Here is a 27,665-nt window from a genome sequence, read left to right as displayed (position 1 = left end):
GGAACTAGATGATCTCTAAGGTCTCTTCCAAACCAAGAATTCTATGATTCTATGATATTAATTGAAATAGGAATGTGACTTTGATTCCAGCAGGGTTTATCAGCAGCTGTCATCTTTGTAGAACAGGAACATTTTTTTAAATCTCCTTATGATATCTGGAAGGTCTGTGTTGGTCTGCAATGCTTAGGCTATACCCAATGCTTAACTGATACTAATGGGTGACTACATGATATTGCTTCTTACCTAGAGATTTTTTTTTTATTTCAGTCAGCACATCAGATGAAGAAAGTGGACTGAAGCTCTAAGCAAGGGAATGAATGGTTAGAAAAGCCCACAGTCTTTCAGATTTTCTTTGATTATTATGTCTGTGACTGCATCAAAAACAAATTTGACATTCTGAGTGTCTGTGGCACAGGTCAAGTGACAATATATCTCTTTATCTTGTTTCCTTATGTTCAAGTCTAGAAATTGTTTCTTGATGTAATTTGCAGCATCTTCAAATGTGTTTTGTCCTAGTGGAAAGAAAAGTAAAAGCAAAGGAAGACACATTTCATCTGGCACTTCCTCACAACTGCAAAAAGAGAAGAAATAATGTTTTCTGCCTGTTCCCTTTTCTATCTCTTTGAATTAACTTCATACATTAGGTATGAAAATTTTGTACCTAAACTGATTTTTCGCTGGAAATTTCTGACACAGCTTTATATATTCTCTTGCATCAGCTGGGAACATCTGGTGTTTTTTTAAATTTCCAGTAGACACTACTGTGACATACAAAAAGAGACAGACTTCCATTATGGAATGAGTTCTTAAAATAGGGACAAAAATTTTGGATTCAGTTGTGATGTGTGTGTGAGTGTCAAGATACTGACTTGTACTGAAATATTGGCTGAGTCCATCACAGAACTCTTAAGCCATCTGAAATTTTTAGAATTCTCAGCTTCTTCTACCACCAATGGAGAGAAATAAGCATCTCCAGGGAGAGAAATGAACCCACCCTAGGATAAACACGGTGAGTAGGTGAGATGAGTTGAATTCTGGCTGTGTCTGTCTCATACCATTCTTTCATGAGAAGGTTCTTAGGTAAGAGGTTTACTATTTAAAGGCTTATATATGTGTGACTTGAGTCAAAGTCTCAGTGTTTAATTCATGGCCTACACTAAACATCTGAATGTGTTTTGTCCTGAACACTCCAAACTTACCATTATACTCAGGAAAGCAGATATTCAGGTGAACTTTTGCTATTTTCTCTTGAAAGAGGTCTTTTTTGTTTAGGAACAGCACAATGGAAGTGGCTGCAAAGCACTTATGGTTGCAGATGCTGTTGAACAGATGAAGGCTTTCATGCATTCTGTTCTGTTGAGGTGCAAAAGGTAAACATGAGACTGAAAAATCTCATCCCCATATGTATTTTTTACTGAGATGTTCTTTACTGGAAAGAACCAATACAGTGTAATAGCCTTTAAATGGTTATCAGAGAATGGGAATGTACCATCATAGAGTACATTAAAACCTAGAAGCAAAAAGGGTTGTTTGTGTGTTCTGACTCACCACTTCTTTATCTTCCACCAGAACCATGTCATAGGCACTGAGTGCAGCACAGAATATGATGCAAGTAACTCCTTCAAAGCAGTGAATCCACTTTTTTCTCTCTGATCGTTGTCCACCCACATCAAACATCCTTTGCAGAAAAAATAGCATATGTACAATGTAAAGCACTCATAAGGATGCAGCCATGCTTTTAATGCACAGAGTTCAAATGGAGATGAATGACAAATACCCAGCTTTTCCAAATATTGGTCTATTTCTTCCCCAATAGGTCATGGAATGCTGTGTGTTGTTATTCATGGTTTTGTAGTGAGTATAAAAGGAAAAAAAAAGGCTTAAATATCTGCATGCAGGATTAATTCTCAGTACTTGTATGTGGCACTTAGTGTTGAAGAAGCGAGGCTCAGTGCAGGACTATGACTTGCAGGCTAGGATTTATTTAGGGCAGAGTTCTGAGACATGGATAGACAATCCTCAAACTCAGCATCATTTGTTACTTCATGGCTTTGCTTGCAATGAACTGACACGTTGATCAAGAAGACATAGGACTGAAGGTCAGTCACTTTTTGCCCCCTGGCTGTGCATGAGCAGCTGTTGCCATCTGCTTGCTGCCCTGGAGAGATCACTGAGCTCACTGCATAACCTGCATCCCACCTTTGCAGGGTCTCTTCCCTGTCCATCTCATTAGCTGCTCTTAAGAAGCAATTCCTGGGGAGCAGGAATCCCTTCCTTTGTACAGCAGGAATTGCAGGGCTGTCCTTCCCTCCCAGAACTTCCTTCCACCTTTGTCAGGAACTGCTACTACCTTTGGGTAGTGTCACATGAGCTTTATATGGACTCTCTATGGGATCCAAAGCCATGTGGGCACACCTAGCTGGGACTTGGGGCCCTTAGCCCTAGCTTCAAAAACTCCCACTTACATTTGCAGTTCTTCAGTGATAAGGGCTGTTTTATTTCTGAAACAAAAGGTACCAAACTTGAAGATTTTTCAGGTGCATTAGAAAGCAGGGAAAACATAAAAATCAAATTTATCCTGCTCTTAACTTTCCTGTTTCCTAGTGTGCATGATGACTTTTTCCTGTGCCCCCTGTTGTTGAATTTAAGACTGTAAAACCTAATCCCCTGTTGGATTACCCCTTCCTTCAAGAATATGCATTAGATCTCTGGATCCTGCAGTATCTGAAAATTAAACAGTTCTTATAGCAAAGAATATAATGGGATTCAGTAAGAAACAATCATGTCAGTAGTAAACAGAGCAAGAATAATTTGCTACTATTTTTGCAGTATCTTAATCCTTTGTTTCTTTCACCATCAGCAGTGTAGTTGACTTTAAAAAAGGTTATTTTTTTATAGTTTTTCATCCTTCTTAGGAAAAAATGAAACCCTTTCCAGTGCTCATAATGAACTGTTTCTGCAGCTGAGGAGTAGTCTTTTTTTTTTAATTGGGTGTCAATAAAAATGAACTATTTTGGAAATCAGGAAGTTGTTGTGGACCAAGATTTTGATAATCATAATGACATTCTTCCAAGCATATCTTCACTGAGTTCAGAAGGTCTACTGAGGAGTAGGGTCAGCACAAATAAAGTATCTTGACTTTTGTCTCTGATTAGTACTCAAAAGTCACCTATAATTACATGTCTTTCTTGATTTATGCTGTATAACTCTGAAATCAGGCTTATGGCAGGAAAAAAAAAATAAAAGCTACAAAATTTCATCTTCAGGAAAGTTTTATTTCAGTATATATAATCATGTGAATCAGTATTCACTTCCTGTCAGCTTTTAGCATATGGCTTTTTGAATATTCATGAGAATTCAGTTAAAAAGGACAACACCAAGGCCAGAGATAATGCTTAAGGGCAGTTTTTGTTGTACTAACCTTAGTTTACTTCTCTTTTCTCAGCCCAGGACTTAAAACACTCATATGTAAAACCAAAGTCCCTCCATAAATGGTAGAAAATGAGGTGATCTTGTTTTACCAAGATATTCAAAGTTAGTGTAGAAGTCTCTATATTTTCCCAGAACTGCTCTTGAAAAACTTAGCTGCAAATACAGAATTAGCTATATACTCCTTCAGTGGTACACACAGAGAGGTCTGAAGACTAAAATAAAGCTTGCCTGATTTCAGTCAAACTCTTCCTAGCACACCAATAGAAAAGAAGAGGACCTATGAAGATCAGATCTCCTCTGAAAAACATTTAAATATGTTCTCAGCTTTAAGTCAACATTAGTGAAATAAATTGAAAAGCACATAGAAACTAAATTGCACTAAACCAGCAAAGTAACCACTAAGCAAGGAGCAAATAAAAATCAATGTTTTCTGTGCAACTGTAATGCAGTTCCTGGGAGCAGTACTGGGATTTAGACTTTTACTGCAGAGATACAAAATGTTTTCTGTCTCATTCAGTTCAGTAAAGAGACAAATGTTTAGTAAATGAGGCATCTGTTCATGGGTGTTTGGTATCCATGCATGGCTTGTGACCTGAAGCTCCATCAGCCAAAACTCACTCTGAATGTGCAAGTGTTCCTCTCTTTATAGATGTTTCCATGGCACTTATCAAACTTGGTGCAGAGACATCAGGATCCTCCAGCTGTTTTGCATTGCTATGACAATGCAAAGTAGCAGTACCTGGCTGGTTAACATGGATTTATAATTGTTCTGCACCCCTTTAGCAGCTCAAATCCCTCAAACTCCTTTGTAGTGGTTTTACCTAATATTAATCAACTGCCTGAAACTACCAATGAATTTACTCACTACTGTGATGCACAGCAGAGGGTAAAAACAGTGGAGTTTGTGTTTGTGGTGGCTTTAAAAGCCTTCCTCTTTTTTGCACACTAAATTTTGTAAACTAAATTTTCCAGACTAAATGTTGTAAACTAAATTCCCAGTTGTGCTTCATTTCAGCTAGACCCAAACACTAATGCTGATATTCTCATATCAGGGCTGATAACATCAATGTCAACGAGGATTTCCCTCCAGTGCTTTCTTTCTCCATGCTGAATTGATTTCTTACATGAACCATGATTGTAACTGAAGGCATTCAAATTTCCAATGTACAAAGCTGGAAATACATTAATCGGCGAAAAAGAAGCTGATGTCCATGACATTGCACTGTAGCATTTGTGGGAAAATAATGAATTTTTATGAGTGACCAGAATATTGATAGATGACAATAATTTATGTGTAAGTCATCTACTTCAGGGTCTCATTTTGTATGTGCAATCTCTGTTGTGTTAAAGCATCTGTGTGGTGGCATAGACGGTTTGGGGAATGCTTAATTGGCACATGAGGAGAAAGAAAGAAGCCAAATGAAAAATGTAAAAGTTATAATCCTCATGCTTTATAAACCTGTCTGTCTCTACAGGCAGTTTCTTGTCTAGACTGCATTCCTCAATATGTGCCCCAGCTTTTAAATTGAGAATTAAATGGATTTCAGTCCACAGAGAAAAGCATTATAGAACTCTGAAATGATGATAATTCATTCAAATTATCATTTGCAATTTTCATGTGCAAATTTTCATGTGCAATTAGATGTTTTAATTGGTTCACTAGATCTTGAATATTTGAAAGTGTAAAACATTTCAGTCAAATTTCTCAGAGGCATTATTTTCAAAATTTTTTTCTGAACATTTTGGTTTTCATCTTAAATGAGCATGAAGATATGCTTGATAATGCTGAAATTCCCCATGGGACAGAATTTTTTTTTTTGCCAACTGTAGTGCTTTCCTCTGCTAAAAGCAGTTATTTCCATTCTCAAAAGAAGAGTGAAAGGTTGAGAGTGTGTGCAAATTGGTAGACATCAAATGTTTTTTGCATGCTCTTAAGGACATTTAAGTAAGCAAATTTCATAAATGGCACAATTATTCAAATGGCAGGATATAACTAAAGCTTTTTAGACATTTGAATATGTAAAAATGCCCTTTTAGAATCTAGTATTCTGTGACCTGTTTGTAATGGTCCATTATATGCTCAAAGTTGGAGTACTGATAATAAAATATCCTGCTTTTTCAGCTGTGTAAAAATGTTAAATAAGACTGGATTCAATGATATCACAATGATATCACCTGTGTTGTAATAAGTCAATACCTGTGAAAGAAAATTCTTAAGAAAAATAAAACTCGAGAAGACTGTGAAATAAGACTTTCATACCTGAAGTTCAAATCCTTGAAAGAAAACTGGGTCTCTATAATCCCAGTTGTCTGCACTCGGGAGTGCAGGACATCTTGCTCAGTAGGGACATAATCTGGCATTGCCAGCCTGTCCAAATCATTGAGGTAACTAGGGAGAGTAAGAAAGAAATGGTGGTTGGTGAATTCAAAAAGTGAAATGCCCATTACATAATCACTCCACACTGAACCCCTTTTAAATGTGTTATGCAATACACATATTTAAATACAGTACTGTTGGTTTTTATACAGCTGAGTTGCACAATTCAGAGTATTTTTTTTTTCTTGTATATAGAAGTGTAATCCAATTGCACATAATAAAGAGCTTTCTGAGATTTGCAGCTAAGGAAAATCCTTGTTTTCCCTAGGGATGGTTGAAAACCACCTTGTCAGCCAAGGGATTTTGGCCATTTTCTCTCAGCAAGTGGGAATTGCTACCCCAGGGCAAGAACCACAAGCAACCTGCAGGAGCAGATGCATAAGGAATCACCTCAGCCTGTCAGACTGGTTGCAACAGTATTTGCCTTCCTAAGTGGAAGGGAGGGCATAATATTTTGGAGGAATTCACTTTTAAGGGCTGTTTTCCCTGTAGACCTCTCAATTTACAACAAGAAGGTACACGATGATTTAAAAAGTATATTTTTTAATCAAAACCAAAAGCTTCAATGAAGCTGAGGACCCCTTGGTTAGTATTCTGAAGAGCCTTTGAAAAACCATGGATTTTCTGGTATACTGAGATAAAATCTACATTATGTGAGAACCCAAATGAGATCTTTGAAGCATGTTTTTGTCCAACACTTCTCCTGTCTCTTATAGGGGCAGACAGCTTTCTTTAAATGGCTGGGCAGAGCCTCTGAATCCTACTGGCTGGTCTGGGAATCAGTGTAGAGGGATTGTGAGTTGACAAAAGGAAAAGAAAAAGGTAATGCCTGAGTAACTTCCTTCATTTTAGCTACTAATATTCAAATAAAGACCAAAGCCAAGAAGCCACACAATAGCTAAAGTATTTTCAGTGTCCAGTTGGCACCTTCCTGTTTGTAGCCTCATGTCTCTGGCAAACAAACACTGTGTCTCTAATGTCTGTTGGGCTCCATGCTTTCTTTTTTCCTCTCTAAACTAAGTCTGAAGTCTCCACACTGAGCCCAGCAGGAAGTTCTGCTGCTCAGTTTAACCAGAATCTTCAAAAAGAAACCTCACAGATCATCATCCTTGTGTGCAATATCTAATAGATCTATAAGTTAAAAAAAAATGGAAGAATAAAATGAAATTAAATAAATAAAAATTTAAGAAGCTGGAATCTTTTATTTGGATATTTCCAAGTAATGTTTGGAAATTGGAGTTTCTTATTTTAAGTTGAATAAATTGTATGCAGTCTGCAAGGGGTGTTGAACCTGATCTGAGTAATTCAATGATTTCCTATTATTTGAGGCCAAGAAACAATCTGTTGGGGAAAGAAAAAAAAAGCAATATAGCTCTGTTTCTCTGAGTAGGGCCTGAGGCAAACTCATCTCAGCTCACCTTCGCGGAAGGCAGAAACAAAAGGCATTTTGTTATTTATAAAGCATGTAAGCACTTGAATATAAAATAAAGTTCGGAAAGTTCTTAGCCACAAATGCCTAAATTCAATTCAAGACAGCCAATTGTCATTGCATAAAAAATTAGACTGAGTCATTTATCCACTTAAAGGAGCAGGAGGCCTTTTCAGACTCTTCCTAGAGCCATAGAGAGCTCCTAGGGGAGACTGCAGACCATCCCTTCACTGGGCAAGGAGGGGATGGAAGCAGGTAGGTCAGTAAATGCTGATCTTTCCTTGGCTTGGATGAGGTAACAGGACTTCTACCCTGATAGGAAAATGGCTGAGCTAGCAAGATGCACCATGTACTACTGGTAGCTGTACAATAAATCACGATTCATAATCCCAGTCTTGCCCCTTCCATACCCATCATTCTATTTTAAAACAGAATTACTTCCAGGTGAGTCTAAGGGAGAAATTCCATCCAAATTTGACAAAGAGGTAATTTTTCTGTTATTCAGAAGAAGTATTTGTTTTTTTCAGTTAAAATACACAAAGGAAAAGTGGTGATCAAACTTCATTAGCATGAATTAATAATGAAAAATCCCAGAGAACATAATCTCAGAAAGGCAGAGTTTACTCAGTATTAATCAAGATTCTATGTAGGAGCTGATTCACAGGCACTGAGAAACAGGGTTTGGGGTTTAAAAGAAATTGAACTGCAGCATTAGATGGTTGACTGACTGTAGCTGACTTTGAACTGATCATTAGAAGCCCAGTGGTAAGGGCAAACAGTAAGTTGATTTTAATGATTCAGAGCCAAAAGCTAAAATTTTAGAAGCATCAGGAACCAAAAGATGAAGACAGAGAAGCAAGATTTTTAAGAAATTAGCAGAAATGTTCAAGCAGATGAAAAACATATCACTGTAGCTGTTTTTAATGTAAGTCTAGAAATGAATAATAACTACAGACACAATCTATATTAACCTCCTTAAATACTGAGACTTATTTCAAGTTAAAACAGAACACAAACAATAACACTAAAGGGAATTAATTTAGGATCTTCTATCTTCTTTGTAGGCAATAAAATCTTATTTGTCTGGCAGAGGGTACAAAGAAGAGTGTTAGCTGGTAAACAGGGTTTAAAATTATTTTTAAATTTAGGAGGTAATTTCCCTTTTACTTATTATAACTAGCTTGTTATGGGCTTTTAGTGGGAATGGCAATGGAACCTGTCAGAAAGGGCATGGTAGAAAAAATTGCTCTGTACCATCCTTATAAAAATACAACGCTGCTATAAAATACTGTCAAAGCAGACACAAATCAACATAGGCAATATTTTCTTTGTTTAGGACTCTTGCAAAAGATCTTAATTCTTGTTTGGAAGATATAAAGAGAGGAAGAATTTTTAATATTTTCTCTGCATATTCCCTGCACTATATCTACAATTATTGAACTATGGATGACTTCAGGCTGCCTCCTGAAGTCCAACATTCAGCCATGCCTTTCTCTTCCTGCCTTGTAGAAGGGACCCCCAACACCTTGGAAGACTTTACCCTGCAGGTGCCCTCAGCCTGTAGGAGGAGCTCCAGGAGTGGGGAAACCTCCACCTCCAGGTCTCAGAAGATGGACCTCAGCTGGAACAAACCTCTCCCCCGGGTCTGGAGTCAGACTTGAAAGACTCTGACCCAGTGACACCTCCCTTCATGGCTGTGCATGAGCTGGGTGAGAAGGCAGCCAAGCAGGACTGGAGCCAAGCAGGACAAGCAGCCAAGCCAGGGAAAAGTCCTGAAAAGTCTGAAGTCACTGATACATCTGAGGTAATAGACGTGCCCCAGCTGGATGGTGATCCTTCGTGGGGGTGGGGTTGAGCAGCCCTGGTCAGCCCCCTGCTGATGTGCCTGGCACCTCCAGGGCTCAGAAAGGGACCTGGGGCTGTCAGGCTGGAGAGCAGCTGCAGCACCCCTGGTTAGGCTGGGGTGGTAATGACCTAGGGAGCACCTGTCCGTGCAGCCTGGTTAGTTTAGAGGAAAGTTTTCATAGTTTCCTCCTGACTAATACTTAGCATCTTGCAACATACAAAAAGTATCACTCTAGGTAAAACCTAAGCCGTTTCAAGTCACCTTTCCCTCATTTTTCAATCTTAGAAATACTTGGAGAATACACTTTTTTTTTTTTACCATTCAAACAAGCCCACAGAAACAAATAGTTTTGAAGCCCTGTTTTCACTTGTTTCCTCCAGTTAAACATTTCTGATATATTATAAACCTTAGCAACGCCCTCATTTTCTCAGGTTAACGAGCAATGATTTCCACAGGCTGTTCTGCAAGGGGGACAGATACGGTTGAGGCAGAAGCCAGCTGTTGAGCAGCTGGTGTCACCTACTAGGCTGCCGAGTCGCTGAGCTGGTACTCCGCCGCCCTCGCGAAGCAGGCCTGGGTGCCGCCGTCACGCCACAGCTGCTTGATGAGCTCAACCAGCTCAGAAGACATGCTGCCATCCTCCAGAGTGGTTGCCATGGCACACAGCTTCCTTTCATCCTCCTAAAGAGAAATTTCAGTAGATATTGTGTAAGCGCGCTGTGCCCCTTCACCTCCTTGAAGATGAGCTTGGTCTATAATGAGTTGAAAGGGCAAAATTTCTCATTTTCACTGTTTTTTCTAGGTTGCTGTACTCGCCTGTGCATGTGAATATCTTTTTGCAGGTTCACTTCCCTTTAGGTAGTGCCAAGGTTAGGAAAAAAATGAAATTGTGCTACACAGAGTTTTCATCTCTTATTGTTTTGTTTTGATATGAAGGCTCAGTTTCATTTTAACAGAGGCACTCATAAATAGTCCAACTTGGATGGAAGGCTTTTATATTAAGAGAGTAATAGGGTATCAAAAATTAAATTAAAAAGAACATTTAAATTTAAAGTATATTATAACTATATCAATACAGAAATCTATATCTAAAGGTGGTTTTCAATGTGTTTGCAAGATAAATTTCTAGCTTTAGACCCCAGTAAGAAATGTGACAAAGTGAATATAACTAGTGAATGCATTTTCCATATATGGGGAAGAAGAAACCTTCACAGAATAAAATCCCAAATATTTTAAATATATTATTCTCTAATGTCTTCCTTTTGTAATCAAATAAAAATATTTTAAATAAGCTATTTCATTAAAAATATTTATTTTCAGCAGTTAACAGCTTAGGAATTTACTGTAAATAAAGAGCAAGATTAAAATAGTCATTTGATACATTGCCACAACAAGGGATAATTATAAAATATAGCTCCCTTCTAGTCATAGAAGAAGACAACTCAAGTGACTTGCAGTCAATAGTTGCAAAAGTATAAATGGATTCTGATAGACACTGTTTTGGCAGGGAGTATGTTTTATTCAAAACTGGGAAGCATCTTCACAAAAATTTTTAACAAATTTATTTTAGGAATGCGCTATATATTTATGTCTCAAGAGGAGCTTCAGTTTATGGAAAATTTATAAAAGTCAGAGACAGATCAAAAATTAAACACTGCATTTTTTTTATAAAAGAGAAATTGAGTAGGCAGGAAAAAAAAAAAGAGAAATTGAGTAGGCATGGAGAAAAAAACCCAAAAACGGAGGAAATAACCACTAGAAAATTGCCTTCACTGGATCGAGGGAGGAGGACAGCAGGATAATTGCCCTTCTACATCAAACAGCACCAGCTCCATTTACACCCCCATCCCCTCCTGCAGTGCTGGGATCAGCAGAAGAGAGTCACTCTCTCGTGTGTGCCCTGCATTTGTCTCCAGGGTGCACACTTGTTCAGCAACGATAAGAGTTGGAATGTTCTGTGCTTCAAGATATGACATATCACGGAATGATTACAGCTATCCACCTACTAGGCTGGATTTTTAGGTTGAATCACCTGCAATAAGAAGCCTTTAGCTCAGAGTCTCTAGGTGTAGAGGGTAAATGTTCATTGACTATTATTCAAAAGGGGGCAAGCATGGATTTTCATGCTTACATAATTGTCCTGGGTAATAAGAATTACCCAGAAGTAGAGGTGGAATTAAGAAGTAGAGGTGGAATGTCCTGGGTGACTTTATGATTCTTATATCCCCATTCATTTGTTTAGCCCAGAAATAAGTTTTGCACATTTAAGATTGGTTCTGAGAGAGAAGGGAGGAAGAGAAGAAGGGTGGAGTTTGTTATCTGAAACTGCACTTGCTCCTCTGCATCCTCTCCTGGACTGTGCTGCCTGCAGCACGGACAGACAGCGGGACAGAGCTCTCCTTTGCTTTTCGTTAGGTTTTAGCTAGCTGAGGCTGAGAAGTTCCCTGGACAGTGGCTTTTCTTTTTCTTGGAACTGTTCAAACCTGCTCTGGACTGAGCACCCAGAAGAGCACTGGCAGCTCACACCTGTGGTCTGGGCCACAGGATTTCCAGTGCTGGGTGGACTGATAAGAGACTCAGCAAGCTGAGCTACAGCCCACAAGGGGATGTTCTGAGTTTGTCATCTCTTATTGTTTAATATTCAGGGTTTTTTTTTGTGCTGGTGAATGCTTTGCCTGTAAAATAAAATAAACAGTTTTTTCCACTTTTCTCCAAGGAAATATTTTCCTGAATATCTCCCAATCTCCCAGTTGGGGGAGGGGCAGCTTGAATTTGCTTTCTGGAGGAGCCCCTTCAGAGGTTCTCTCCCAGATTTGCCCTAAACCAGGACAATAATAAAGGAAGATAGCAGCAGATTGAACATATCCCATTATCACCCTGATTTGTATATTTTTTTTGTTTCTCACTGGCATTTACAAAGACTTCAGATGATTCTCACGCTAAAATAGATTGGAATGATGTTTTAGAGAGAAAAAATTACCTCACTCCCCAGAACAGATGTTCTTTAAATTAAGTGTTAAGGCCTTTTCTGTACCAGTAAGATGCATTTGCAGGCAGACCTGGAACATGGATAAGCATATTGCTTTTGGGAGCAAGATAATCCCAGTCCTTGAACTAGATGACTTTGAGCAGCTAAATCTGGACCAGAACACACAGCAAGAACAAAGTCCAGCTGAAATCAAAGCTTATATGAAAACAACTCAAGCTTATCAATTGCTTATGATTTTATGGGAAACGTAAGCTAAGTTTTTGGAGGTTTTTGGATGAAAAGACGGTGTTGGGTGGCAATTCAAATAAATATGACCAAAATTTCTATTTTCTCTAAAAATCACATGCAGGTTGCTCTCCTGTCATTCTGGGAGAGAAGAAGACAGGTACTGCAAACTTTCTATACATCTGTATTCACTTGTTTTCCTAGAAGCTCTTCTACAATGACAGCAAGAATGAGCTGACTGTGCTATAAATGATAAACCTACAAAAGCTGTGTTTTCTGCATTTGGTTATATATAATGCTAAGAAATGGACTGGGCTATCGTGCTGTGAAGTCCTTTGAAAAGGGTATCTATGAAACTGGCATAGAGGGAGCCTGTACAGATATCTCAGGAAATTTGTCAAGGTTGAGAAAAGAGAAGGAAATACAGGGACACAGGGAGAACACATCTCAGTAACAGGTGGCAGGGTCTGCAGCATGTAGTGGAGACCATGGGCTGAGCCAGGCAGGATTCGTGGCCAGTGCTGCAAGGTCCAGCTGTAGCCGTGGCTTGCGCCATGCAGGGTGCTTGATGGCTCCTTATGCAGTACAGCACATTAACATTGCCCTGTTTTCTGTGTGCTGCTTTTGGGCCTTGTTACATTTGTTTGAATGACTTGCATTCGTGGAAAATATTTAATTTCTGTTTTGTCAAATGCCAGTATGAGCTTTAGTAACCCCTGAAGAATTTGTTTATAATTTTTTTAAGTCAAAATACCACATGTCATTATAATGAAATGTAGACTTCTGGAACAAGTGAAGCTCTTTCAGATAAGCAGATGTTATTCCCTCCAAGATAAACCTCTAGGGATTAGGCAGAATTTGCCAAAACTGGAATCAACTGATGTTCTGACAGGCATTTGAGAAATTCTCAGCAAGATGTGAATTACAGGCTAAAAGACTAAATCATTGCACAGAGAAGAAAAGTTTTTCCTTTATTTCTGTCCTTGAAAATTCAGCATGATTGACAAAAGATAACAGGTCTTCTTCCTGTGGCTTTGCCTCCATCTGCCTGTGCAGAGGATTTTTGGCTGTGTCAGGAATGTTGGACACCACTTTCCTGTGGTGTGTGCCAATACTGCATCCACACAACAGGGAGGTCTCTGTTCCAGGAGCAATGAAAGACTGAAATGCTCCCAACATGTCTACATGACCTTTCCTTACATGGCTGAACCCCAAGGTTTGGTCATAAAATGGAAATATTTTTTTACATTTCTCAATAACTATACATAAGTGACTAAGCAGCTAAGAAAAGGTTATTTTTTTTCTCTGGTTTTTTTTTTTTTATGTCTTTGCAACTTGAACATTTCTTTTGTAGCAATCAAAATGGGAGTATATGCAAAAGTTAGGCATCAGTTTTGAGAAAATAAAAATAAGTGAGGACATTTTATCACATGTAATTCAAATGGTACTCAGTTTCCATTTTCATAAAGAAAATACTGGATCTTCTTGTTCTACTAGTCCCTACTTTTATATTACAAAAAAAAAGAGGTTCCAATACCTATTTCAAGAGAAAGGGTGTCATACTTACAATTCTATCTGGGTTTTCATAACTGATTCCTAACTTAGCCATTGCTTTCACAATGGCCAGGATAGACTGCACAGTGTTACTGTAAATGATAGGTCTGAACTCCATGCGTTCCTCGTAGGTGAAACCATCTTTATGGATGATCCTGGTGAAAAAAAGAAACAACAAAAACCTTATATGATACATTAAAAAAAAAAGTAATGAAAAGTTAGATCAGGCACTTTTGTAGTCAATGTGTAAAGGAATTTAATCCATCTGGCCCTTGGAAAAGCATTTTCAAAGGTTGATCTGCCTGTTCTGCTGGAACTGGAAAACAGCAGTTTCTGTCTTTGTGAGGTTAGTTGTCTGCACCCAGTCTGAGTGAATAGATGCTGGGGGTTAATCTAAAGCAAAGTATGAGTCTAGAACAAGAGCCAGGCCCATTCCTGGAGATATAGGGCAAAACACATTTCTGTACTTAGATCCCAATTGTTTTACTATTGGAAATTACAATATTAATCATGGGCTGTCACTGCTTGTTCAGTCATTCTGATTTTTATCCAGAATCCTACCTAGATAGGAAAATTATTGGAAAAAAATGTTTTAGCACTGGGAAGCACTTATCAAGAAAACAAGGAAAAAAAATTAATATTTCTTTGTGAATCAGCTACAGTTTCTAGTTATAACAAAGTCTTATTATTTCCAGGCTTTGGAGACTTACATTTTACTCCATAGGGTAAAGAGCCTTAGTAACCAATTTCAGTAATCTTTCTGACAGAGGAATTAGCATTTCATAATCCTCCTTGACTGGAGAATGGCATGTGGTTAAAGTTCTCCAAATCAGTGTGCAGATTATATCACGGCTTAGAGACATCTTTTTCCATGAGTTGTGAAAAAGGATGAAATCCTCACCCACTTTGGCCGGGTATGCTCTCAATGAACAGACTTGGAACTGCTTTGGCTGCTGGAACCAAGGCTCTACCTCACCTCAGCTGGTCAGAGATGAAGGCTATTAAATACAGAATTTCTGGGCTTTGGGGTTTGGTGTTTTACCCCATTTTGCCTGAGACACACTCTGGAGAGAGTTACCTAAGTAGCCAAGTTAGCCGTGTCAGAAAACAATTCACTCGCATACAGACACACAAAACCCAGATGACAGCTGATGTGTCTTAACATCTCTCTGATTTATGGATGGCAGAAAACTCAAAAGTTGCATTCCTGTGCCTGTAGGAATAGCATCTTTAGGAAAAAAAAATTCTCTAAAATGTTTTCCCAAACACTTCTTGATCAGGCAACTCTATGAACGCTCTTTTGAAGCCTTGCCTGTTTTTTTTGTTTGGTTTTTTTTTTTTTTTTTGAATGCTGCTTTCATCATGAATTCAGATGAATTCTTCAAGATTCAAAGGAGTTCTATTGAACTTGGGAGAAAGAAAAAAGAGGAGCTCATGGAGCAGAGACCACCCCCACCCATTTTATGGATGCATTCTTCTGAGGCTCTTATTCACAAAAACAGGGCTGCTCATCAGATAGGTGACTTTGATTAGGTCTCAACAGGCATGATGAGTTACCAAATATTTTGCTTCCTCCTTTTCATTCACTGAAATATTTGTAGATGCTTCATACTGCTAAATAAGAGCACAGCACAGAGATATGCAACTTGGTTTTAAAAAAGTTAGATCACACACTGGAAATTATGAAGTTAGAAGCACAGAGCTCAAGAGATGTTTGTGGTTTTTTTTTTCTTTTTAGTAGCTCTCATAACCATCCTCATCTTTTTATGCTGCAATGGCCTTGCAGCATATCTGTACTTTGAGAATCAGAAGATATTTTTTAAAGTTTAGTGTGTGGATATAACTTTGATTAAGACTGGAAAAAATGTGATTTATTCATTAGAAAATTATGTTATTAGTTATAAAATTAATATGATTTTGCTGGATGATTTCTTTTGTAAACATCTATCAGTGTTTAGAAAATGTTATGCTTCATTGAAAAAAAATTAACTAATATTGGAGGTTTTAAATGAAAAAAAATCCCTTAGAAAGTCATTGGTTGTAACAGAAAGATGATATTTTATATGAAAAAATACAATTTTTGTGAACAGTTTTCCTATAAAATAATTAGTATTTGTGATCAATTTGACAGGTCATAAATGTACAAGTCTTTATATATAACTCTCAGCTTTGCAGTGTTCTCCCCTTCCTGCATGCTGTTAAATCTTACCAGTCTTCTTAAAGTGCTCAGTTCAGAGGAACATTTTTAATCTGCTCCTGCTTGGGGAATCTTTGAGCACAACACACCTCAATGGTTTGCTGAATAAGGAGGGTCTCCTGCATGGAACTCAAACCAGAAATAAATTTATCTAGTTTTTTTGTGAGGGTTTTTTGTCTGTATTTGTTTTGTTTTGTTTTGTTTCATTCGTTAAAAAGGTCTCCCACAGGACAGGGGAGAACACATTTAGCCACCAGCCTTCACAATGAGCAGCTGCTACCCATGATACCATGGGTAGGGACTTATGTAAGAACTGCTTTTAGTAAGAAAAACTGTTCACAAAAATTGTATTTTATCTACTGTTTAACTGAAAAAAAAAAAAAAGGCTAGCAAAGTATTTTGTGGATGGTTCTGAATCTGTTTTATTACAAAATTAGCTACTTAAACAGTAGAAATCGGTTCTTATGATATAATATTTTTAATTAACTCTTTAAAATGCATTGGTGAAGATAATAAATAGGTAGGGGAGCTTAAGTTCAGAATAGTATTACTGATTTCATAAACAGGTTGCTTGATTTTTACACAGGAGGAGATTGGTGCTTACAAAGTGGGATCAAATCTAAGCTGCAATCCCTTTGTAATTTTTTTTCTGTATTTGGACAGGGTTAGGAATCAGACCTGGACCTCTCTATGAAAATAAGACTAGACACAACAGCAATATTTTATCAGGTTTTGCAGTAAAGGAGGATTTGCCATCAGTGTAAGTACGATGCCTTGAACTTTGGTGAATTATTAATTCAAACCAGATACATATTTAGCATTTTGGCTGCCTCTTAAAAGAAAAAATATCTATAAATTTATTTGTGACCTGTTTTACTATAGAGGAAAATATTATCAAACTAAATTGCAAATCAGCACACACATGTAGAGGGATTCAGCCTTCCTCTGAAGCCAAGGAAAGTGAAGTTACTGACTTCAATCTCTGAGGGACCTTGTGCACTTTGAACAAACAACTACAAGTATTCTTGCAGTAGATTTATGATGCACTCATAATATCTCTGTAACCAGATAGTCAGTCCAAATTCAAACAGGGATTTCTGCACATGAGCCTGTACAGCCTGTTTTTTTTCCAGATTGATTATTGTATGAAAATTTTTGTGTTGATAATTTTCTCACTAAAAGCAGTTCTTACATAAGTCCCTACCCATGGTATCATGGGTAGCAGCTGGTCATTGTGAAGGCTGGTGGCTAAATGTGTTCTCCCCTGTCCTGTGGAGACCTTTTTAACAAATGAAACAAAACAAATACAAACAAAAAACCCTCACAAAAAATTCCCAAAAAAACCAACCCCCCCAAAAAAATATACCCCCCCCCAAAAAAAAAAAAAAAAAAAAAAAAAAAAAAAAAAAAAACCAAAACAGGAAGAAACCCCTCTCTATTCTATGGTATAATGTGAATATTTTGATATTTACTCTTGAAATACAGTGAAATCAAATGAAATTAATAAGAGAATGACTCCCACCAAGTGTAGTTAAACTGTGGAACTATTTGCTGTAGAATGCTGTGGATGTTTTTAGTTTACATTGGTTCAACAAAAGATTCAGGGGTAGACATGAGGGCTGCTATAGAGACAGAGTGGTGCTGTCTCCAGTTCAGGATGCTTTCCAAGCCACAGATCATCAGATACTGCCAGGCTACCCAGCACAAGTGTGTTGGCTTGGCTGCTCTGACGATTTGCAAACATCCTTCACTGGCATCTGCTGGAGACAGGGTCTGCCAGGTGGTTCAGCCATGACTGCTTGCCTCTTACAGTCACATTTCCACTACAGTAACTCCCACCAAAGCCAAGGAAGCAGATTCCCTGGTCTCCATGCATGGGCCCAGTGCATGATTAGGTCATTCAGATTTGACTACCAATCCACCTGTGTGTCTCAGACACTTGGTGATTTTCTTTATAATGTATTTGAATGGAAACTTGATTTGAATGATGTTTCTTTGCATTTTATTCAAATAAGCATAAATATTGTAATAAGACTTTAGCTAGACAACTTATACTACAGATACCAAATTCAACAGCTGACATGCATATTCAGATACTTACTTCATTTGCTTTACAATAGTGCTCTTTCCTGACTCTCCAGCACCTGCAGAAGGGGAATGTTGAGAAGATATGATTGATAGATGAATAAGAAGCAAGTATTAAAAATAACTCTCTGGAACACAGAATTTCCTATCTATGAAGAGAAGTATAGATGTCTTAGTTTCTTGCTGTACTAAGTATAAACCCTCTCTAATGTCCATTTGGATCTAAAAAGAACAAAGTTTGCGTTAAAGTATTAATACTGAAAAGAAAGGGACACTTGAAAAGAAGTGAATATTCAGTCAATTAAAGAATGTTACAGAATTTTTAGTTAGCAAGTAAATAAAATATGGATAATATTTTGATTTCATCTTTGGCAGGTGGGCAAGAAAACATAAACCAAGTACAGCCTCTTATAGTGTTCCATTATTACCTGATTTGTAGCTGCTCTTTTAATTTGTATTATGACCATTTGTAAGCCAAATGAGCTAGTTCCATGCCCTTTAGCCAGCTTCTGTGAGCAAAGGGAAAACCAGAGTGTAAATATTTATATGTGGTCTAGCTCATGATGCAGAGGCAGCCCATGAGCAAAAGTGTTGACACTGGTTTTTTATCAGTTCCTCTGCCACGTGGTCTTCTGCCATGGCTGCAAGTAGGAAACCTGCAGAGCAGTCCACCACTTCCACCTTGGGAATGATTCTTCAGGAAAACCCCACAGCTGCTGAAGAGGTGCAGGCATTTGCTTACACAGCCAGCTCAAGAACTAGGGCATAGGTTTGGCCAGATTATGTACTGCTAATTTGCCCTCTTATCTCATGGAAAGCAAATAATCACAATGCAAAGTGCCTCCATTGCAGATCAACACAAGTAACTGACTATCATCTTCGGTCAATGAGAGTGATGAGGGTTGGCAAGCGCTGCCAAAAAAAGTGCTGGATTTTGAAAGCACCTGAAGAGAGGATTTGACTTTGGGAATCCATGGGACAGGATTCATAGAATCAGAGAATATGCTGGTCCTCGCAAGACCCCTCAAGAATCACACCATGTGCTGAGAGCATTGTCCAAACACTTCTTGAACTCTGCAGACTGGTGCAGTGACCACTGCCCTGGGGAGCCTGTTCCAGTGCCCCACCACCATCTAGGTGAAGATATCCGACCTGAACCTCCCCTGTTACAATATCATGCTCTTTCTTTGAGTCCTGACACTGATCTTGAAGTGATCAGTACTTGACCATCTGTTTACCCCTCATGAGGATATTGAAGACTGTAGTCAGATCTCTCCTCAGTCTCCTCTTCTCCAGGCTGAACAGGTCTCAACTGCTTCTCATAATGATTCCTCTCCTGACCCTTCACCATCCATCCTCATGGCCCTCCTCTGGATGCTCTCTAGTAACTTAATGACCTTTTATATTGTGCTGCCCAAAACTGCGCGCAGGGCTCAAGGTGCCAAATAATCTTCAGATTTTTAAGTAATTGATCTATTCATTACCAGAATATGTGCTCTCTTTCCTGACTGACGATGCTGTGCCTGAATCCCCAAGGACAGAGTTGGCCCTCCTGGCTGCCAGGGCACTGCTGGCTCCTGTTCAACTTGCCACTGACCAGGACTCCCAGGTCTCTTTCCCCTGCAATGTTTTCCAGCCTCTCATCCCCCAGTCTGTCTGTACATCCAGGGTTGCCCCATCCCAGGTGCAGAATCCAGCACTCCCCCTGGTTGAACTTCATGTGGCTGGTGACTGCCCATCCCTCTAATTTGTTGAGATCTCCCTGCAGGGCCTTTCTGCCCGGGAGGGAATTGACAGCTCATCCAAATTTAGTTTTGTTGAGAAACTTCCTTAGTGTTCCTTCAAGTCCTGCATCCAAGTCATTTAAGATGATGCTGAAGAGAACCAGGCTGAGGATGGAGCCCAGTGGGACCCCGGCAGTGACAGGGCCCCAGCCTGATGTCCCCCCATGCACCGTGACCTTTGTGCCTGGCCCGGGAGCCAGCTGCTCTCCCATCGTGTAACTCGGTTATCCAGCTGTGAGCTGGACGTTTTATCTTTTGTGAGAGAAAGTATCAAAAGCTCTGCTGAAGTACAAAAATATTCCTTACAGCTTTTCTTGTAGTAGATTATCTTTTCCCTCATGGTATGGTGTCAAATACATCTGACAAAACCAAAATCTGAAGCCTAAGTTTTTAACCAAGGACTTCTCAGGAAATAGAACAAACTGATTACAGACTTTTCAAACACATTCTGTAAAGGTAACAGTATTCAAACGACAGGGATTAATTTACACAAAATAATCACAAGAGACAGCAAACCATACTCAAAGCATTTTCTGAAACCCATGATGTGGATGGTAGAAAGTGCAAGAGAGAAATAAGCCCATGCAAAATGGGCTGATGCTGCCATCTGCCACAGTTTGGAAAAAATGCAAATTTGTTGTAGATCATTTATTATCCTTTCAGTCACCTTCTGAAGAGCTTGGTAAAGCCCTGTCAGCAAGGTAGTGTTTGCTACACTTTTTGTGGGGAAGAGAGGAGGCTGTACTGAGAATTCATACATTCACCTCATGGAAAGATGCCAGGAAACATAATATAGAAATTAACTTCTCTTCCAGATCTGAAAGACACCATTAAAATAGAGTGAGAGATGTATTTTATATATTTTGGATGTAATTTTCTAGCTCTGATCGTCTTTAATTTATGGTCCAATAATTTTATCCAAACAACATGTGACTTTCAGACTTTGGCTTCACCATGGAGTATCATCTTAGTTGTAGCAGCATTTTCACCCCAGGAAGAGGGTCAAGAACAATTTTATTTGCACCTGCTTTTTTAATTCCTTCCCTTCACCATGTAGCCTCCTTCTTTGGCCAGTCCCTGGTATGGAAAAACAGGGGTAGAGCTGCATTTCCACCTGCTGCAGTGGATTTCTACTTGCAGAAATAGTGGCAGAAGTACATCACAAAAGACCTAGAGTGTCACAGGGATCTGAAGGCATCTTCTTCAAGCCCAGATTTTCTGAATCTTAGACAAGAACTTAGGACAAACAGTCTTGTCCTGAAGCTCAGTAAGAACTTAATCAGAGTTTTGAGAAGCTCTGTCAGCTAACATCTGCTAACATCTATACTTCTTCCCAGAGATCACCTCCACCATGCCCCAGGGCATGCCACATTGAAGTGCTGAACTTTTGCTGGCTGTAACCTGCATCTCTTACTTTGGGTACTCCAGAACTGCATCCCACCATGCTTCTGGGCATCCTGGAACTGAGGAGCAGGCTCAGGAAGAACAGTCATTGCAGCAAGGCTGCAAAGGAGCTGTCCGCCAGCAGCTTGACACAAATCCTCCTCCTGCTCTGGGAGTGCTCAGCCTCTTCCCTGCAGGACACTACAGCATGTAGACAGAGCAGAAATAGAGAAAAAGAATGCAGATGTCCTGAAACCCAGTGAGAATCTCACAAATTCAAGGGGAAACAGAGCCCAGGCCTTCAGCTGTGATTTGACATTTTTGTTTTTCTAAGCAAAATTTGTTCGAATGTCTGTGGAGAGCATAAGCTTTCAAGATTAGCATCTGCTGAGGCATTGAGCAAGGTTCTTATACATTAAGGTGCTCAGATAAAGAATTATTATCTTTTTACAGTTGTTATTCCTGTGGAAGGAAAGGTTTAGTTTAGAAAATTTTCCACAATTAAACACAGGGAAATAAAAAAACTCCTGCTGAATATTTTGTTTAAAACCTGTCAGAAAACCCAATGACTATGACATAAGTCAGCTGAAAGCAGGAAAAGAAAATATTAAAATAAAATCAGAAAATGTTTCACACCCTGCCTGATCTTTGCCTCTGTCATTCAGAAGTCTGGATATTATGAACTAGAACGGAAATCATATCTTCTTGGTCCTCTTATGAGACTCAACAAACTTAGTATATGAGAGAAAGAAACTCGAGGAAAAATAATCTAAAATCTAATCTTCCTGAGAGAATAATGTCCTCAAATACTGCCCTACTCTCCAAAAAAGAAAATCAGTATATTCCCATCAGTGGGATTGTTGGGCTGTCTGTGCCCAAACCCTATGTTTTCAGGCTAGGTGTTAATAGCCGGAAGTTAAGCTTCAGTAACACAGTAACTGTTTCATTTAACTGCTGTTAAGTATCTATACTATAAATTTCTACATTCAGACTACTTACCAGACACTCTTATAGTCAGTGGAGAGAAATATTTGCTACAAAATCTAAACTAAACAGCTTCAATTTCTGTTCCCCTGAAGCAGATATTTAAATCAAATTGTGAGAGTCGTGCCCCAAAAGGTGAGGTGAGGATGACCAGTTCTTTTGAGGTTGGCTTTCATCCTGACACTGAAAACTGTAGACAATGAGACATGGAGTAATGCTTTGAAAATAAGTTAAAGTGTTAATGATTGTTTAAACTGTGTTCTTATATCTGTGAAATAGAACTTATCATTCTTATTTCTGTGAAACATCACTGTGAGCATCAGCTATTTTGGCCGTATTTGGAATGTGCACTGTATTTTGCACACCTATAAATGGAAAACTTGCATCCTGCAAATCATACAAACTGCAGGTGATGTGGCAGGCCAGATACTGCACTGATACAAAGAAATGAAGCTTTCACCCTGGAGTTTGCTCCAGACTCATAAAGCCACCTGATCTTTTTGAAGTATAAATATGTAGAGACCATATTCGTGGACATGTTGGGGGATGGGATGGCTTTGGCAGCATGGGAGCACCTAGCACAGAGGATTTAACGCTCTTGCCTCCTGGCCAGCTTCTGAGGAACGTCACAACATGACATGATTTTCCTCCTCCCCCGGTTTATATGTGCATACCATATAAACTGTAAATCATCTCAGCCCAGTTAGTGTGTTTGTCTGGGTCATAGAACTTGACATAAACAAATATAATGTCCTTTTTTCTGAATATAATTTCTACTTTTTGTAAAGGGACTTACTGGAGGCTGTAGAGACACCACACTAGATTTTAAATAATACTCTTAGAAACAAGTCAGAATACCCTGGGGTTTTTTTACATTTTAGGTGTAAGGAAAAAAGTGATTGCACTGAAAAGCTTACAATATACATCTCATTATTTTCTGAGTATTTTCTACCAACCTGCCAGTTGCAAAAAGAAAATATGACATCCGGTCTGAAGTATAAAGGTAACATTAAGTCTGGCTGAACAGAAAGCTAGGACTAGGTAGGACTAGGCTGTCTTGAACAGAGCTGCCCTTATTTATGATGTCTAAAATTTGCATCATTTCTGATATCACCTCAGAGGTGTGGAAAGATAACAGGTACAAATCTGAATACAGTAGATTTAATTCTTTCCTATCTGGCTATTTCACACTCTAGTGGTGCAACAGGCTCCTGATACACAGTTTATTCACATTTTTTTATGAAGAAGAAAATTTAAGTTATGAAGCATTTATAAATTTTTTTTGTCTCTTCAACATAATTTTACAATGACTTTCTGATCTGTTGTTTAGGAGAAAAAAAGCCTTCCAAAACATTACCCACTGAAAAATTTGAATTTTTATCATGTGAGATGTGAGTAAAGGAAGCTATTGTAAAAATCCATAAAGAAGTATTTCAGATCCAAATGATCATCTTGTCTCATGAAAAGAGTTCTTGTGTACCTAATGAAACTGAAATATGTTCAGGTTGGAAATGAACATAATAGAAGTTTTTTTCATGTAGCTTGCATAGAATTTCAAAGTATTTTACTAAAAGTTTCTCAAGGTTTCTATTAATAGTGTCAGCAGAAGACTGATTATATACATTAGGAAACATTTAAAACTAAAGTCCTTAATACTAAATACATACATGTGTTCAGTGGGGGAGGGGTGGGTAATTTACTTGGTGTCCTGCTGTAAAACAGCCTTCAGTAATTCTGCAAGGGCATAAAAGCTTGAAGACAAAACTGCTTAACTTATAAATTCCTCTTTATCCGGAAAATTCCTCTTTATCCTATGCATTCCTCTCAAAGGATTTCTTACTTTTTGCTCATGGATAAGGTTGGATAAGGTTGGATAAGGTCAAATGCAGAATTAGATGGATCCTGGTTCTAACTCAGCGTCCCAATGTCTTTTTGTAACAATACATTTCAATTACTTTAAATTTATTGAATTTTAAATGAAAATATTGTTCTGGGATTTTTTGACTGACTTAAGATTTCCTCCTTAGGAGCAATATTTTATATTACTGTAACACAGAAACACTTAGTATTCTTAACTGGACTGAAAAGCTTTGTAAGCCACAATCCAAATAATGATGTTACATATAAAGAATCAAACTTCTGCTTTCCTATTATTATTTGAGAAACCTGCATGTTCTTCTCTTATTTATTTTTGAATAATAGTTCTTTGATTTTTAACAGGTATAAATAGACCTTTTTCACAAGATACAAAACAACAGAGTTGATTTACTTTATTTAATCTAGTTTTGTCTGAATAAATATCAGTTTAAAACCCTTTGCAACACCATTTAAAGCCAACTGCAGTTATAAGAAAGGCAAAAAGAGAAACACTCCAATGATCAAAGGCTGGTTTTCTATTCATTGGGAGAAATCACTATTAACTTTTACAGGAGGCTGTTAGAAGAAAAATATCAATACAGTGGTGGTATTAATATGCTCTTGGATATTTCTTGTAAGCTGCACAGCAGCACGGGAAAAAAAAACAAACTAACCAAGAATAAAGCTGTATCATGAAAAAGAAAGTATTTTCTTTTGCCATTACAGCCTCTTTCTGCTAATAAATTGATCATAGTGGGGATTAGAAGGAGTAGTTTGTGAGAATATTTATCTGTATTCATCTGAGTACTTTTCATTCCACTCTCCATTATATATCAAAAAAAGCTATTCTAAATCACTTTCTGCTTCTTTAAAAATGGAATGAAACACTTTGGAAGATAAACAATATCAATATCTTGTGACACGTGGATTTTTATGTAACCACTTATCTAACTTAATCCTCCTGCAAATGAATGCATACAGATCCATGAAAAAAAGAGGTAAGTGTGCTGTGTTCTCTGTAAATTTGTATCATAACATTTATTTTAACAGCAAGTTCTCATTTCTCAAACATTTTCAAAGGATTTATAACATTTGAAATTGCAGTGACATGGCCATTTCCAGCCTATTCCTTGTGATTTCATGAGTGGTCATAACCAGAAAATATTTTAAATTTATATTACAGAATTGTCTTCTTCAAATAAAATAGTGAGAGGTGAGAAGTTCACTGTACTGAAATGTAATTCCAGAGAAAAACAACCCCTCAATGGAAAAGCATTATGAGCAATTTTTATTCTATTTACCCAACAGTAGTAGTTTGACTGTCCTGGCTTCCCTCTCTGCATCTTCCTGGAGTTTCTTTTCCAGTTCTCTGGATCTCCTGGCTGAGTCCTTGCTCTCCGAACTGGCTCCACTGCCCATCTTGAGATGTTAAAAATCCTCTTTGCAGCTGATTTACTTCTTATCAGACCAGTTGCTTTAATTCAGAAGGACAACCATCAGGGCTCAAAGGAAATTTTGAAATCCCATTGGATCTCTATGATCAGCCTTCAAATCAAATGGTTCTTTTTCACCTGTCACATGACCTGGAGATGCTGTAGTCAAGCATTTACATAGGAATACAAAAAGGAAGTGTTATGATGTCATAGAATTAAAGTTATCCATTCCAGATCAAACCGTGGTATGCATACATCTCCCTTCTTGTCCAGGGAGGTTTTGTTTCACATACTCCAAAAAATGTGCAAAATATATTGAAACAGGATTGGAAATAACTATAGAGTAAAATTTTCAGCTTGTGAAGCAGTATGCATGCCCTGAAGCAAAAAAAACCCTGAATTTACATTTTTTGGTTTTCATCTTCCTCAGTGGTCATAATTATAAATATATGTATCCTATATTTTCAAATTACAGAATTTGAATTTAAATAGTAAAGCTATTTTTGATTTATTATTTTGATTTATTATTTTTGATTTATTAACTAGCATGTGGAATGTTCGCTGCATTTTCATATTATGGCAAGCACATTTGTTTTCTTGGAATGTTAAAGGACACCTTAGAGTAATTTGTAATATCTTTTTAATAATTTTGTGAAGACATTCCTTGAGTAATGTCAGAATCTTTGCCATTGTTAAAAATTATTTTATTAGCAGTTATCAGTTTTGGCTGAAATCACTACACCTTTTCTTATGTAAGAAAGGACACGGGTCAGATTCTCCTCACAGATATAATACTTTCATCTTAGTTTCTTCATAGTGCAGTAGTACTGTAGAAATGTTTTATGTGATATGATGGAAATATTACTTGGCATGTGGTATCAGCAGTATATTGAGAAAATATATCTACTGTAATCATGTGGCAGTGAAAAAGAGAATTACTGTCAGAACTAAAAGACAAAAAATACATTTTTTTGCCCTTTCTCTTCAGATTAAGGATTTAAATTAAATAAATCTCACCAATGTGAAAGACTATAATTCATTCCAGACTTCTACTTACTCACTTTACAAAGTATTTTGGTTATATAAAAAGCACAAACGTGAAATGGATTACAATTCTCCTATTATTCACTAATACTAGTTAATAATATTCTAACTTCACAGTATGTAAATATATAAGGTTCAGCATGAAACTAATATTTAAGGGCAAAATAAGCATGCAAGTTGTTTTGATTTATGTTAGAAGTATTTTTAGGTCAGAAGATAGATGCGGAAGAGAGTCAGAGGCAAACTCATCCCTTCCTAGAGAAAAGAAACCTCCCCACAGCAGAGGTGTGTGACCCCCAGATGCAACAGGAAGGCAACTCCTACTGGGTGGGAAAGATGAGAGTGAGCAGAATAAATATCACCAGTGCACTCTGAATTCTGACCTATTAGTGCTGGAGAGAGCTGTCTCCTGAAAAAGGACAGGTGCTTTGCTGCGCTCATCCCGTTCAGCACTGGCTGACTTCTCAGGCTTTATGTTCAGACCACAAGCTGCAGTAAAGACACAAAGTTGTGGCTTGTCAGTATATTATTCTTCTTGTATATTTTGTCAGTATATTCTTCTTTTTCAGCAGCACACAAAGCCATGTAGTTTTCAGTCTCCTTGCACTGAGTTGCCTGAAATGAACAATCAGTGTTTGTTAATGGCTGAATTTTTGCATATATGCAATGCAAGAAAATTCTCTGTTTTGTTAAGCTTATATTACTGCTTTGTTTATTGTTTAAAATAGGCCACCATAAGGTCTTTACACAGCCATAGTAGTAACTGATTTGTTTAAAAAATGAAAATAAGTAACTTTGGAAGTGTGATATCAGTGCCAGGTGTCTCTATCAGAACTGTAGGCAAGTACAGTGTTCTTATGGATTTCAGGGGAGTTGAAAAGTAAGTATTTCTGAAAACTCACAGAACTAAACATTAACAGATATCACAAATCATGGAGATGAAAATAATTCCCAAATTGCAGGCCCACTTCACTACTGAGTTGTTCTACACATTTACTAGTATGATTCTATTAATTTTGAATTTAATTTTTGTGGTATCAAACTGG

General features: G+C 37.9%; 1 protein-coding gene across 1 annotated transcript; it reads right to left on the bottom strand.

The window, feature by feature from the left end:
- GNAT3 (G protein subunit alpha transducin 3) lies at positions 1-25,927 on the bottom strand. The gene is made up of 8 exons (XM_068189589.1): positions 25,444-25,927; positions 18,151-18,193; positions 13,866-14,007; positions 9,608-9,765; positions 5,693-5,821; positions 1,549-1,678; positions 1,200-1,353; positions 1-512 (listed from the first exon to the last, which is right to left on the bottom strand). The coding sequence occupies exons 1-8, from the start codon at positions 25,559-25,561 to the stop codon at positions 322-324; spliced, it is 1,065 nt and encodes a 354-aa protein (XP_068045690.1). The 5' UTR covers positions 25,562-25,927; the 3' UTR covers positions 1-321.
- Positions 25,928-27,665: the final 1,738 nt, after the last annotated feature.

Source organism: Anomalospiza imberbis, chromosome 5, assembly GCF_031753505.1.
Source record: "Anomalospiza imberbis isolate Cuckoo-Finch-1a 21T00152 chromosome 5, ASM3175350v1, whole genome shotgun sequence".
NCBI classification, from domain to species: Eukaryota; Metazoa; Chordata; class Aves; order Passeriformes; family Viduidae; genus Anomalospiza; species Anomalospiza imberbis.
The sequence above is the reverse complement of the archived record's forward strand: the minus strand, read 5'-3'. Positions and strand labels throughout refer to the sequence as shown.

Excerpts from the sequence above, each read along its gene's own strand:
- GNAT3 (XM_068189589.1), bottom strand. The coding sequence starts at position 25,561 with ATGGGCAGTGGAGCCAGTTCGGAGAGCAAGGACTCAGCCAGGAGATCC. Across the intron at positions 14,008-18,150 it reads ACTATTGTAAAGCAAATGAA|GATCATCCATAAAGATGGTT; the intron begins GTAAGTATCTGA and ends TTTTTTCACCAG. Across the intron at positions 1,354-1,548 it reads TGGTGGAAGATAAAGAAGTG|AACAGAATGCATGAAAGCCT; the intron begins GTGAGTCAGAAC and ends GCACCTCAACAG.